General features: G+C 37.2%; 1 protein-coding gene across 1 annotated transcript in view; it reads left to right on the top strand.

The window, feature by feature from the left end:
* DTHD1 (death domain containing 1) overlaps positions 1–15,472 on the top strand; it is a gene marked incomplete at both ends in the record, with an annotated part of 58,480 nt that overhangs the window by 15,247 nt on the left and 27,761 nt on the right. The window contains one exon of the mRNA XM_079777412.1: positions 13,490–13,654. Coding sequence (XP_079633538.1) covers positions 13,490–13,654 — 165 coding nt within the window. The remainder of the gene's footprint in view (positions 1–13,489; positions 13,655–15,472) is intronic.

Below are 15,472 nucleotides of genomic sequence, written 5' to 3'. Positions count from 1 at the left end.
AGTCTCATTCTTTGTCACACTAAATACCAAGGGGAAAAAATGGACTAAAACTTTCAAAATTTTGAAGGGAAGATGTTGTGGAATCAGGGTTATCACCAACAAAGGAGTTTTCCCCTTTTTTAAAATATAAGGGCTCACAAAAATGTACTACTCGCATATTCTTAACAAAATATATAAATAAAATTAATTAACTGACTTGATAAAATAAAATGTAAGAGATTTTTTTTTTTTTAAATCTGGTATTGCCTTAACCAGTTTGGCTCAGTGGATAGAGCGTTTGCCCTCGGACTGAAGGGTCCCAGGTTAGATTCTGGTCAAGGGCATGTACCTTGGTTGCGGGCACATCCCCAGTAGGGGGTGTGCAGAAGGCAGCTGATTGATGTTTCTCTCTCATTGATGTTTCTAACTCTCTGTCCCTCTCCCTTCCTCTCTGTAAAAAAAAAAATCAATAAAATATATTAAAATAATAAAAAAATCTGGTATTGAATATAAATATAAAAGCAAAAGAAAAAAGGAAAAATTATTATAGTAAAGAGATAACAAAAAAAAAAAAGAAAGTAGCACAGTAACATTAAAGAGAAAAGTTGATGTAAATAAAATCATCAATTATATTAAGTAAATATAAATGTGTTAAATATAATATCTTAATCTTTAACATTTATTAGTTGCATTTGGGGCAATTTGTGTAGATTGATCATATATATTACCAATTTTCTCAACAGTTGTTTAAACTGTTCATTTTAATCATTATAATTCTCATTTAAAAAGACTGTTGCTAAATTTTAAAAATCTTTCTTTTCCAAGCTCCTCTTTTTTTAAAATTACACTTTCTATGTATTCCTTTAAAACTTTAGTCATTGTAAAGATATTCATTTTATAATCTCAGATTATTCTATCACCTACTAGCATAATGATTACTATAATATCTATTAGCATGCTATAATCTAGTACATTATCTCTCATACTAATTTAATTCTCTTACCCTTAGAAATTCCCTTCCAAATATTGGTTACTAGGGGCCCAGTGCACAAATTTGTACACATTGAAAGGAACTGTGGGCCGCGAGGCTGCTGTGGGCACAGGGGCGGGTCTCGGCCCATCCTTTGCACCTTGCCTGGCCCCTCCTGCCATGGCCCCGTTCCCCTGTCTGCCAGCAGCCCCGCTCCTGCCACCGCAGCTCCCATGTGCTGATGGCGCTGGCCCTGCTTGCACCCGCTGAAGGCACAGAGCGATTGGGGATGGCACCAGCAGCAGCTACGAGTGGGGCTGGCGCCATCAGTGGGTGTGAGCAGCGGCTGCTGCCCTGATCATCCCTCAGGAGTAAGGGGAAGGTGGAGAAGCCCTCAGGGGCAATTGAGGCCGGTACCCGCTGATGGCGCCGAGCATTTGGGACTGGCGCCAGGCGCCGGGCGCCGGCAGTGGGTGCGATCAGTGGCTCTGGTGCAGGCAGCAGGTGCAAGTGGGGCTGGTGCTGGCAGCAGGTGTGAGTGCCTGGTGGGACTGTGGCATATGGGAGCAAAAAATTTTCAGTAACCACCAGAGGCTTGCCCCAATGACAGCGACAGGCGCCCCACCTTGGTCTGGTGCCCCTGCTCACCTGTTCCACCATCCTGCCGCAGCCGACGCCCACCATGTTCCACACTGCCACCTGCTGCCAATGCCCACCATGTTCCACGCGTGCCCCCTGGTGGTCAGTGCACGTCATAGTAACTGGTTGTTCGGTTGTTCCACTGTTCGGTCTATATTCATATTAGGGTTTTATATATACAGTAGGTCCTCGGGTTACATCGGAGATCCTACAGTGCGAAGTAACGCGATTTTCACCGTAAGTCGGAACCCACCTACATAAGCACCTACGTCACTCACATGGAGCACATACACAGCTGTAATGAAGTGAAACAGTAAAAAAAAATTTAAAAGAAAGACAATAATTCCTGACCTTTACTTATGGTAAATAAATAATCCTATCTAATAAAAGAGTAATATGCAAATTGACTGTCACTCCAACACACAAGATGGCTGCCCCCATGTGGACACAAGATAGCTGCCACAAAATGGCCAGCAGGGGAGGGCAGTTGGGAGGAATCAGGCCAGCAGGGGAGGGCAGTTGTGAGTGATCAGGCCAGCAGGGGAGGGCAGTTGGGAGGGACCAGGCCTGCAAGGGAGGGCAGTTGGGGGTGACCAGGCCAGCAGAGGAGGAAAGTTGGGGGGCGACCTGGTCTGTAGGGAAGGACAGTTGGGGGGGGGACCCAGGCCTATAGGGGAGAGGAGTTGGGGGGGACCAGGCCTGCAGGGGAGGGCAGTTAGGGGTGACCAGGCCTGCAGGGGAGGGCAGTTAGGCATCAATCAGGCTGGCAGGGGAGTGGTTAGGGGGTGATCAGGCTGGCAGGCAGAAGCGGTTAGGGGCAATCAGGAAGGCAGGTAGGCGAGCAGTTGGGAGCCAGCAGTCCTGGATTGTGAGAGGGATGTCCAACTGCCCGTTTAGGCCCGATCCCGGTAGGATCGGGCTTAAACGGGCAGTTGGACATCTTTTGAGGCATCCCAGATTGGAGAGGGTGCAGGCTGGGCTGAGGGGCACACCCCCCGTGCACGAATTTCGTGCACCGGCCTCTAGTAAAAAACATAAAGCACATACGTCAAAATGATGGAAATTTTTTTTTTAATAAATAAATGGGAGATGGCATTGTAACCAAGAAACGATGTACATGGAGTCCAACGTAACCTGAGGACTGCCTGTATAGATAATTTTTAATCAGATCAAATTTTTTTTTCCTTTCCCATCCACTGGGAGCAGTCTTTATGTGCTTCTTTGTTGCTTTCTGGCACCAATGTTCAAAGAGATTTGGACAATGCTGCCCTTTTGGGATTCCAATTTTATGACTTAGTTCCAGCTAACAGCTGGAGGCTGTATCTAATGTGTCTCAATATATGTTAAGCATCAGCCCCCACACACCTGGTTGATGGGGAGGGGGAGGCTGACCAGGGTGGGAATATCAATAGAATCAGTTCCTTATGTTCCCTGGGGAGATAAGAACATTCTAGCATTTTTAGATTCTTTTTTACTTGTTTTCATATCTAGGATATTCCCCCCCACGAAGATTTTCATTTCTTCCAGAGGGACTGATTGCACCTCTGTGTCAGCCTCATTCTTCATGCATATTCTATATCTCACTGTAGTATCAAGTTCTTTTTTTCATTTATCATCAGTCAGCAAAAGCATAACTTAGTATGTACTCAAAAAATGTTAAGTGAAACAAAATTAATGAGCAAATTTGTGGAAATGTAAATTATGTAATTAATTTATCTGTACTATTTTTAAAAGCAATACATTTTTTAAAAATATATATTTTTATTGGTTTCAGAGAGGAAAGGAGAGAGAGATAGAAACATCAATGATGAGAGAGAGAATTATTGATTGATTGCCTCCTACATGCCCCACACTGGCCATGAGCATATGCCCTTACTGGAAATTGAACCATGACCTCCTGGTTCATAGGTTGATGCTCAACCATTGAGCCATGACAGCCAGGCTAATTTCTCTGTACTTTTGACAATGCTAAATTGACATAATTATCATCAGTGCTAGATGCATTTTTTTCCATCTAGTGGAGCATAAAATAATCAAATGAGAATCTATATCACTGTTTATCTAACATGCATTCCTCAAAGGGTGAAAGCCAGTTGAACATTTTCTATTGAAATAGAAACACAGTGGAGAAATCCATGTCTCATAACATAAAAAGATAAAAACTGGTTGAGGCCAAAACATAGTCTGACTATGAAAATTAAAGGTCTTTATTGCTTTACATTCCTGCATGTCTGAATGATTTCTGGGGAAAAGATGAAAGTCATTTCATTGTGAGCCAGAAAAGATTTATTGACAGTAACGAAAGGGGAAATTTATTAAATAGAAACATTCCACACTATCCAAGAAATATTTTAAAGAGTTTCAAGGAAATAGTAGTTCATAAAAAAATGGTCATTTCTATATAATGCTATTGGATTCAAGATTATCTTATTCAAATGTAATATGTGAATCATACACAAGAATATTTGTAAAATATATGTCAAATCATCCTAATATATATAAAAAACCAGGGCCCTCACAACCAGACAGGATGACTGAACAGTTACAACCACACAGCAGCTGCATGGGGCGACCATGCCAGCATGGGGGTTAGTGAGGGCCGACTGAACAGTAACAGTAACAACCACACAGCAGCTGTGTGGGGTTACCAGGCAGGCAGGAGGGGGCAGTTGGGGGCAATCAAGTAGGCAGGCAGGCGAGTGGTTAGGAGCCAGTGGTCCTGGATTGTGAGAGGGATGTCTGACTCCCGGTTTAGGCCTGATCCCCAGTATCATGCTTAAACCCGCAGTCGGACATCCCCTGAGAGGTGCCAGATTGGAGAGGATGCAGGCTAGGCTGAGGGGACCCCCCGCCCATGCACAAATTTCATGCACCGGGCCTCTAGTATAATAATAAAATGGACAAACCGGTAAAGCTACCACATAAATAAAGAAATTAGATATTAGCCATACAATTGTGTCTCCTTACTTGCCGCTCCCCTGTTTCAGCCTCAGTCTTGCTACATAATTGCTCCTCATTCATATAAAAGTTAAACACATTTGAAAATTTTTAATCATTTTTTTGCTTATATTTATGTTAGTTTTATCACATATTTTTATTCATCACTATACAGTGTCTTATTTGGCTTTGTCTATGCTTGATAAAAGTAAAAATGGTATCCTACTGTGTATGGTCTCATGGTATTGCCTTTTCATTTAGAGTTGTGTACATTCATTTTCACGTCTTTATAAAATTCTATTGAATAACTGCTATTTTATTTATCTACTTTCCTACTGATGGACATTTAGGTTCTTTCCATTATCAGTTTTATTTGTTTGGGTTTTTGTTTGTTTGTTTGTTTGCTAATATAAATAGTGCTGATATATCTATTCTTGACTCAAAGTATATTTGAGCAAGTACTTCTTCAGAGTAAATACCTAGAAAATGAATTGTTGAGTCATAGGGTAAGCACATGTTCGATTTTACAAGTTTTACCAAATGGTAGAACGAAATTACAGTCTCCTCCCATTGCTCCTCATCTTCTCCAGCCTTGCATATTGTCAGATTTTATAATTTTGAAAATCTAATAGGTGTAAAATGAATCTCATGTGGTTTTAAACTGCACTGTTTTGATTATAATGAAAATGATGTCTTTCAGAATTTTGTTGGTTAGACATCTGTGTTTTCTTATATGTGAAATATCTGTTAATTTGTTTGCTCATCTTAAAATTTTTACCTTCATTAGTAGTGTTTCTTACCATATTCTCAATGCTAATCCTTTGTCATTTTGTGACCTGTATTTTCATATTTGTGTGCCAAATTTATTTTATTTTCTTTAACGATTAGTGCTTTTTGTCCTGCTGCTAAAATCTTCCATATCCTGAAGTTACAAAAACATTCATCTTTGTTATCACATAATTTTAAAGCTTTGAATTTTAGATGTCTGCAATTCATCTGAAATTGATGATTTTTACATACAGTGTGATGTAGGAATTTAATTTTCTGTGTGGTTAACATATTCTCCCAGCATTGCTTTTGAATGGTTCTTCCTTTCACCAACAATCTGCAATGCTTCCTCTGTCATATAACAAATTTCCTTATTCTGAGCTATTCCACGGAACAGTATTTTAATATAGTTTTGAGCAAATCTAATACTGTTTTAATAATTACAGCTTTATAAATTGATATCTGGTAGTGAAATCATATCATATTCTTCTTTAGGAGAATTATTTTTTGGTAATGTTGCCATTTATATAAAATAGAATCAGTTTGTTAAGGTCCACAGAACAAATGTTGGGATTTTATTGTAATTGCTTCTGACCTATAGGACAATTTTTTGGGGAAATAAAATATTTACCATATTGAGTCTTTCTATCTATTACAATAATACCAGTATATGCTTCTATTTGTGTAGTTCTCTGTTTTCCAATGAAGTGTTAGAAAAGTTGCCATATATGTACTATACAGGCTTTGCTAGACATTCCTAGATACTTGATAGTTTAGGCTGCTATTAAAAATAGCATTTAAATTTTTTGCTTTTTACTTGTTGGAGATGTGTTTATAGATGAATATAGTGGATTTTCTACAATGGTATGGAAGCCAGCATCTTCCTAAACCCTCTTATTATTTCTAATATTTTTTTGAGAATTCCTTCAGGTTTTGTATGTAAACTCTTACATCATCCTCAGGCAATGACAGTTTTGTTTTCCCTTCCAGTCATCACATGTAAGTCTTTAATCCATGTTGAGTTAATTTTTGTATATGGTTTCAAAAAGCAGTCCAATTTCATTCTTCTGCATGTGTATGTCCAGTTTTCCCAAGACCATTTAGCAAACAGAGTGTCCTTTTTCTATTGTGTTTTTGGCATCCTTGCCAAAGATCAGTAATTATAGAAGTGTGGACTTGTTTCTAGGCTCTCGGTTCTGTTCCAATTGGTCTCTATGTCTGTTTTTATGTCAGTATCATACTGTTACTACTGTAGCTTTGCAATATATTTCGAAATCAGGAAGTGTGATGCTTACGGCTTTGTTTTTCTTGCTTATGATTACTTTGGCTAGTCAGGTTCTCTTTTGGTTCTAAATGCATTTTAGGGTTCTTTTTTTCTATTTCTGTAAGGAATGCCTTTGGGAATTTTATAGAGTTTGTATTGAATCTATAGGTCACTTTGGGCAGTATGGACATTTTAATAATATTAATTCTTCCAATCCATGCACATGGATGTCTTTCCATTTGTCTGTGTATACATTTTCTTAAAATAGAATTTTGCTGGGTGCTTCAGTTACCTATTTCTGCATATCAAACTACTCTAAACAACAACTATTTTATTATTTCTCATGATTCTGTGGGTTGTTTGGGGTCTCAACGGAGTGGTTCTTTTGTTGATCTTGCTTGGGGTTTGTAAAGCATTTCAGATATTTCAGTGTCTGAGGGTGGGGAATCCAAGATGGCTTTATTCACATGTCCGGAGCCTTGACAGTGAGAGCTGGAAGCCTGGGATCAGCTGATATGCAGAAATGGTTGGGCTTCTTTCTCTCTCCATGTAATTCCAAGGCCTTTTTCTTCCATCTGACTTCCCCATATGGCCTCTTTCTGCTATGGGGTCTTTCCAGAAGTATAGCTGGACTACTTACATGGAGTATCAGGGCTTCAAAAAGCACAAAAGCTGATGCTACTAGTCTTTCTTAATTCTGGGGTCTGGAATTATCATATCATCAGTTCTGTAACTTTCTACTGGTTTAAGTGAGTCACAGAGGGAACTCTGGGTCATTGTGGGAGAGTGCTACACAAGGGCATGAAAACTGAGAGGTATGTTTTGCTCTTTGGAGACCAGCTAAGGCATAAGATACTAGGTTTACATTGATTATTTTCTCTCATTTCTTTGGGGGCTATTGTGCCACTGTTTATGGATTTTTAAAAAATCGATGTTGTAAAGACTACAGTGAATTTCATTTTCATGAATTTATGGGTGATCTGCTTTATCTTGCTGGCTGCTTTTCAGATCTTTTCTTGGTATTTGATGTTCTGCATTTTTCTATTATATATCTAGATATGAATTTTAAAAGCTTTTTCTGAATGCAATACATTGTACTTCTTGAAGAATGAATTTCTGTCTTTTTATTTTTCTAAAAAATCCTTATATGTTTTCTAATCCAATATTGCCTCTCGTCCATTTTACCTATTTGGTACTTCTGGGTTTCCAATTAGATGTATATTAGGCCATCTCTTTCTAAATTCCACATTTCCTTTCTTCTCTTCCATTTTTCTTTCTCTGTGTACTATATCCAAAGTAATTTCTTCACAATCCAGTTCAAATGCCACAAACATGTATACTTTTAAAGTAGACTTCAAATCTATCATTGAGTTATTATTTCCAGCAATTATACATGTTATGCATTAAGATTCTATTTAGCTTTTATCCAAATCTCCCCAGTCATTCTTGGCAGTCTCTTGCAGCCTGCTTGTTTTTATGATACTGTCCTTTATCATATTAAGGTTTCCATATATAGTTGTTTTCATTCTGTATCTACTAATTCTGAAATCAGTAGTCTTTGAGGATGTTGCCAGTTGCTTCTGCTGTCACTCGTGGTATTTACCTCCTTGTGTTTGGGACTTTGTTTCTGAGCATGCATGGATGAGAATTCTGCAGCATGAATGGAGCTGTTTTTCTCCAGATGACATCTGCTCCTGTCTCTGCTGAGAACCAGGTGCTACTTCCTTGAGACTGCATTAGCCTCCTTGAGAATCTTGGTTAAGGTCTTGAGTTGACCTTTTATGGATGGAATCCCAACGATCACAGTTCCTTGCTCTGCTCACTTGATTATCACTTACTCTTTTCTTCTCCCATAACTATATTATTGGAAAGAAATCTGTCCTCCTAGTAATCCCATCATCCCTGTCCAATTGCCCCTTCATCTTCAGCCCTATCTTCATACATTTTTGGAGGGGAGTTTTGGACGTTCCTTTATGATTCCTTCTGCTTATGCAAGTCCAAAAAACATATATATATATATGCCAAGCGACCAGGACAATGAAACGACCAGAACGACCAATCGCTATAACGTACGCTGCGGCGACCCACTGGCCTGACCAGGACCCCAATCACCCCCCAAACCACCCATGGCCCCTCCCACCCACTGGCCCGTCCCCGATCGGCCCCCATCAAGGCAGGTGGCCGGACCCTACCCGTGCACAAATTTGTGCACCGGGCCTCTAGTATATTATAAAGCAGGTTTATCAGGACCTAGTTTATTTAGAATTGGGAAGGGAGGAGAGGTCACAGAGTACTTGTTCTCAATTTATTATTTATAATCCTGGATTTTGTGTGTTAAATTTATAATGTATTAGAGATTCAAACTACACAGAAAGAATTATTTTTTATTTATTATATTTATTGACTAATACAATGGTAAGATATTTAAAACATACACCATGGTGATTTTTAAATGTGTACACATTGTAAAAGGATTCCTCCCATCTAGTTAGTTAACACATACATCACCTCACATATTTATCTTATCTTATCTTATCTTATCGTATCTTATCTTATCTTATTTATTTATTTATTTTGGTGAGAACATTTAAATTATACCTTCTTAGCAAATTTCAATTATATAATACAGTATTATCAACTGTAGTCACTATGTTTTTACATTAAGAAATGGTAATTTTATAAATGGTAACATCACACATGCCTTATTTTCCTTTGTACTCAACAGCCAGTACTATATTGTCAACACAGGTTGACCTTTAATAAAGTGAAATGATTTCAGCAAAATTCTGAAGCAAATGCTTACTGAGCAAATATGGCATTTCACATTTATTAAGCTTGAAGGTAGTATACTAGAAGTATTTTGAATTTATTGTATACCATTGTACTTAAAAATATATAACATTACCTGTGGTTTTAAAAACAAACAAACATGAGAAAGAATTTAATTTTATTTTTCAAATAAAAAAGAAACTCAAAATAGCCAACACAACATTAAAGGAGAAGAACAAAGCTGGAGGACTGGCACTACCTGACTACAAGACTTACTGTGAAGCTACACCAATCAAGACAGTGGGATTGCTAAAAGAATAGACAAGTAGATCAATGAAACAGAGAATCCAGCAGTAGACCCACATAAATATAATCAATTGATCTTTCATAAAGATGGCTTTTCAACAAGTGGTGCTGGAACAAGTGGACATCTAGACACAGACCTTATATCTTTCACAAAATAACTCAAATTGATTATAAGGATAAATGTAAAATGCAAAACTATAAAATTCCTAGAATATAATAACATAGGTAAAAATCTAGATGATCCTTGATATGGTGATGACTTTTTAGATATAACACCAAAGGTATCATCCTTAAAAATAATTGATATGCTGGACTTTATTAAATTAAACACTTATGCTCTAGGAAAGACAATGTAAACAGAATGAGAAGATGAGCCACAGACTGGGAGAAATTATTTGCAAAAGACACATCTGATAAAGGACTATTGTCCAAAATATACAAAGAACTCTTAAAACTCATAAATAAGAAAACAAAGAACCTGATTTTTAAAATGGGCCAAAGACTTTAATGGAGAGATCACTAAAGAAGTTAACAGTTGGCAAATAAGCATATGGAAAGACTCTACATCATATGTCACCAGTGAGAAGCAAATTAAAACAACAGTCAGGTACCATGACATATTTATTAGAATGGCCAAAATCCAGAACACTGACAACCTCAAATGCTGGTGAGGATGTAGAGCAGCAAGAATTCTCACTTGTTGCTTGTATGGATGCAAAATGGTACAGCTACTTTGGAAGACAGTTTGTTGGTTTCTTACAAAACTAAACATATGCTTTCCACAAAATCCAGCAATAGCACTCCTTGGTAGTTACTCAAGGGAGTAGAATACTATGTTGACACAAAAACCTGCACAAAGATCTTATAGCAGCTTTATTCATAATTGCCCAAACTTGGAAGCAACTAAGATGTCATTCAGTAGGTGAATGGATAAATAATACCTGTACAATAATATTAGTCAGTGCCCAAAACTAATGAATTATCAAACCACAGAAAGACAGAGAGGAATCTTAAAAGCATGTTGCTAAGTGAAAGAACCTAAACTGAAAATGCTATATGATATTTTGGAAAAGGCAAAACTATGGAGACAGTAAAAAGATCAGTAGCTGCCAGAGGTTGGGGTGGGAGAGGGATGAATAGACAAAGCATAGAGGATTTCGAGGGTGGTGAAAATACTCTGTATGATACATAATGATGGATACATGTCATTATACATTTTTCCAAATCACAGAATGGACAACACTATGTACTTTGGATGATTATGATGTGTCAATGTAGGTCAACCAGTTGATACAAACACACCACTCTGGTGGGGGATGTTGATAATGGTGAAGGCTATGCATATGTGGGCCTGAGATATATAAGAAAGCTCTATATCTTCCTCTCAATTTTTCTATGAACCTAAAACTGTTCTAAAAAAATAAAGTGTAAAAAATGTAAAAGAAATTGTCCTGGAAAAGTTCCCAGTAATGTCTAGATCTACTTGTGGAAACAAAATAATGAGGTACTTTGGAGCAGGTCTTTTTTGAGAAAAATCTCCGGAGTGTCCTTTAATTGTGAGGCATTAGGCATTTATCGGGGTCAGAAAGGCAGCTTGGAGTTGACACCTGTTGCTTTTTCTACCCTGCCACTTTATTTTGGAGGAATTGTATCACAAATTCTAGAAACTGTCCTTTGTATCTATGTGGATTTAATGGCATCTTTCATATTTTTCAATGACCCTGTTCATTATAATTGAGCACTTGACCCCAAATGGGCTGATTATGATTCCCTAAATCCCTGGAATTTAGGACATAGGAAGAGTCTTGAACTCAAGAAATAATAAGGTCAGTTATTTTTAAATAAACAAATTCAATTAATAGATGTTGATTATGTTTCATAGAATTCTTAGTACATCAGAATATTATCTTATCTCTGAGTAGGGTCAAGTGCTATCACTGTTCTGCTATACTAGTTGTCAAAATTTGCTAATAGCATACAGGGTGGAGCAAAAGTAGGTTTACAGTTGTTCATGTGGAAAACAATACAGTAATAAATAATAACATAAGAATCTCTATGTTTTGTATACTCACAACTGTAAACCTACATTTGCCACACCCATATATAAATGGAAGCATTTATTTGCAGAGTTCAGAACAACTGGGATAAGTAAGAATGCCACCAAATCATTTCATTTCAATATGAATTATATCTATAATAGTTAAGTCTAAATTTGGGGTGATGGATGTGTTAATTAACTTTATTGTGGTAGTCATGTCACAATAAATATATGCTTCAAATCATCACATTGCACACCTTTAACTTACATAGTGTTATATGTCAATTATATTCCAAGAAAGCTGGAAAGATGAAGTCTAAATTTGATTTTTATATCATTAAGGATTCTTGATTTTAAGTGATAGAAAAAAATAAAGATTTTTAAAAATAGAATTCTTTGATGCATATCATTAAAAAGCTGGGGTTACATTTATCTTTATGTATTTCTTGAACCAGAATGAACTCAGTGTTTCACTTCTCTGTCTTCCCTGTGCCAATTCCATTCTCTGTCATGCTCGACCTTTATACTGCAATGTGGCTACATCTTCATAATTCCAAGATCAGTGGAAAAGAGGAAGTTCTTACCCCCGCATTAAACATAAAGATCCAGAGTGTTCTTCTAAATATAAATCTGTCACAAACCCATCACTGAGCAGACCACTGGGCCCACAGGAAGATCTAATATACAGGGCAGGTTAGCCTAGGTTATGGCAGGGTAAGCAAAAACCGAATATCCCAATGGCTTATAACAACAGTGCTTATGTCTCTCACAGGCTATGTGGCCATCAGAGGCAGGGTGCTTCTTGGTCATCCCCACTCCCGGACTCACACTAAAGGGCAACCACTGTCTGCTGCTGTCATAGTGGCAGAAGAAAGCGTTTGGCTGGACCCACATTAGCAATCATATGCTTCACCTCACAGTGACATATACTTCCTTTATTCACGATTCATTAACCAGACAGAACAGTCACAAGCCTTGGGGACAAGGAAGTACAACCCTACCATGTACTCAGAATGGGAAAATTGTGGTTTTTTTTTTTTTTTTGCCAAACAGCATTAATAAATACCTAATTCACTATTTGACTCAGGTTATATACCCATCTAGACCTGGGAGCATAGTCAGCCCCACTACAATTGAGACCTTATATGTCCTCACAGAAAATTTAGTTTATTAGTAGAAAAAGGTAAGAGATGCCATCAGAAAACAAAACAAAACAAAAAACAACAACAATATAACATTTAATTAAGTCAGTTTCTAGTAAATGACCAAAGTTTTGGATTCAGTATGAGTGTATTTTCCTATGCTAGTAAATTATTAACATGACAAGTTATAAATCAAAAGCCAAAAACTAAATGTCATTGTCTCCCCATCCTCCTGATTTTAATCTGGTTGACCCCTGAAGGATTAACACAATCTAAAGTTTTCACAGTAGACATTTTAAATCTAGTTCAGTTGCTAATTTATAGGTCATAAACAGCTCAACCTGTGACACTAATATAGTTTTAAACCCATAACTAATTCTATCTATACTAATAAAAGGATAATATGCTAATAATCTTAACTAAGATTATCTTAGTTACCACACAGATTACCTTGTCCTGTAATGGAATAATATTATAATACTATGAGGTTCTGTAGAGCAAGGGTGATATATTTCTTATCTTTATATTCCTGGTGCACAGCATAATTAGTGGCACATAGTATGTATATACTTAATGAATTGTTATTAAATTATTCACTTAATGAAAAACATAAATGCACTAACTACGATTTATGCTGTACAGATTTTACCAATTTCTCTTCTGCTATCATTACATAGGACAAAAAGTGCTTCTATAAGAAAACCCGGGAACAATGCCTGTGAATCTTTGAAATTACTGGGATTCAGAAGCCGAGACAGTGGTTGGTTTGGGCTTGATGGTGTTGCAGTGAGAACCATGCAGAGTGGCTTGATATCATTTGAATTGTGTGAACACTTAGAGAGGTAATACAATAGTAAACAATAAAAGCTGATGGTGTTCATCCCAATGATTTATTATTGGTTTTACAGAAATGGGATCATAGGATTAAATTTTTATTCTTCATATAGGAATATGAATAGTCTTTTGGGGTGTGCTTAAAATGCAAACCAGAACTGACATGAGTATGTTATCTGTAATTTCATTTATGATAGTTTAATAACGGCTTTTGGAAACCACTCATATCTTAGATTTATTTTTACAGGTTGCTTCTAACTCCAAAATAGTTTTAAAATAGCACTTTCATTTCTGAAATTCCATAATGATAGTAATTAACTGTTCATAGTATGCTCATCTCATAACTATGTATATATAAACTAAATTTGTTATTTCAATGTCCTCATTTTGCCTTCTCATTTACATGCTTTCTAGACAGCTCATTATGAGAAGAGTTTTAGACCACTTTAAGGTTGATGAGAAGAAGACATTCATAAAGAGAGGACAGTCATATGTCCAAAGATAGCCTTTATTTCATAATGGAAGATCTTTTGGGTCAGGTTCCCTAAAATAAAATAAAAAGAGTCTAAGATGTAAATGCAAATGATTTATTGAAAAAGGGCCCTCAGGTGAATCCTAAAAAAGAATGAAAGAAGCAAGGAGGCTTTGCAGTGTGAATACCAAGTGTCTGGCTTTACACCCCTGCATCAGTCAGTCCTTGTCTCTGGGAGTGGGGCTGCCTTGGATTGAGGGCTCCTGCCGGCCAGTTCTCTGGAGAAGTGCTGGATGGTGGATGATCCAACCAAGGAGAGGGGTCTGTATAAATTTCCTAGACTCCCAGAATAAAGTAGCAAAAACTGAGAAACTTAAACAGCAGAAATATATTGCCTTAGTTCTGGACACTAGAAGTCCAAAGTCAAGGTGTTGTTAGCAAGGTTCATTCCTTTTGAGGACTTTCTGTGAAAGAAGGACCCATTCCAAGGCTTTCTCTTTGGCTTGTATATTGCTGTTGTTATGTCCACCAGACATTTATTCTGTATGCATATCTTTGTGCTCAAAACTCCTCTTTTTATGGCATCAGTCATATCGGATTGGGGCCCACCTTAAAGAACTCACATTAACTTCACCTCTGTAAAAACCCTATCTCTAAATAAGGTCACATTCTGAGGTACTGGGTTTTAGGATTTCAACATATGGATTTGGGTGGAGGGGACACAATTCAACCCATAATAATTCAATTCATCATAATAATCCATATAACACATGACAGAGAAGAATATTTCAACTCCTATTAATGATATACATATTTGGAATCTTATTGCTAGTAAATGGATTATTTTGATAATCATTCTTTTCTATATTTTAAAATAATACTTGTTAGTAATGCTAATTAAAATATAATTTAAAATATGCTGCCATATTTAGAGCTGAGCTGTGACTACAAAATTTCTTTGTTTCAGAACATTTGTTTTAGAATTTGGTTAGATTTGAGCTGGTTTCCTGACTGTCCAGAGTTACATTAAAGTCATTCATGAATCTAACCAGTTGGTCATCAGAATGCTTGATTTTGCCCTAGCTGGTTTAGCTCAGTGGGTAGAGCCACGAACTGTAGGGTCCCATGTTCCATTCTGGTCAAAGGCATATGCCTAGGTTGTAGGCTCGATCCCCAGTGGGGGGCGTGCAGGAGGCAGCCGATCAATGATTCATTGATGTTCATCACTGATGTTCCTCTCTCTCTCTCTCCCTCTCCCTTCCTCTCTGAAATCAATAAATATATATATATATATTTTAAATTAAAAACAAGAATGCTTGATTTTAAAGGAAATTTAGATGACAATGGCTCCTTT

This window comes from Cnephaeus nilssonii, assembly GCF_951640355.1.
Source record: "Cnephaeus nilssonii genome assembly, chromosome: 1".
Classification (NCBI taxonomy): domain Eukaryota; kingdom Metazoa; phylum Chordata; class Mammalia; order Chiroptera; family Vespertilionidae; genus Cnephaeus; species Cnephaeus nilssonii.
Note: the sequence above shows the minus strand (reverse complement) of the source record. Positions and strands in the feature narration are given on the sequence as shown.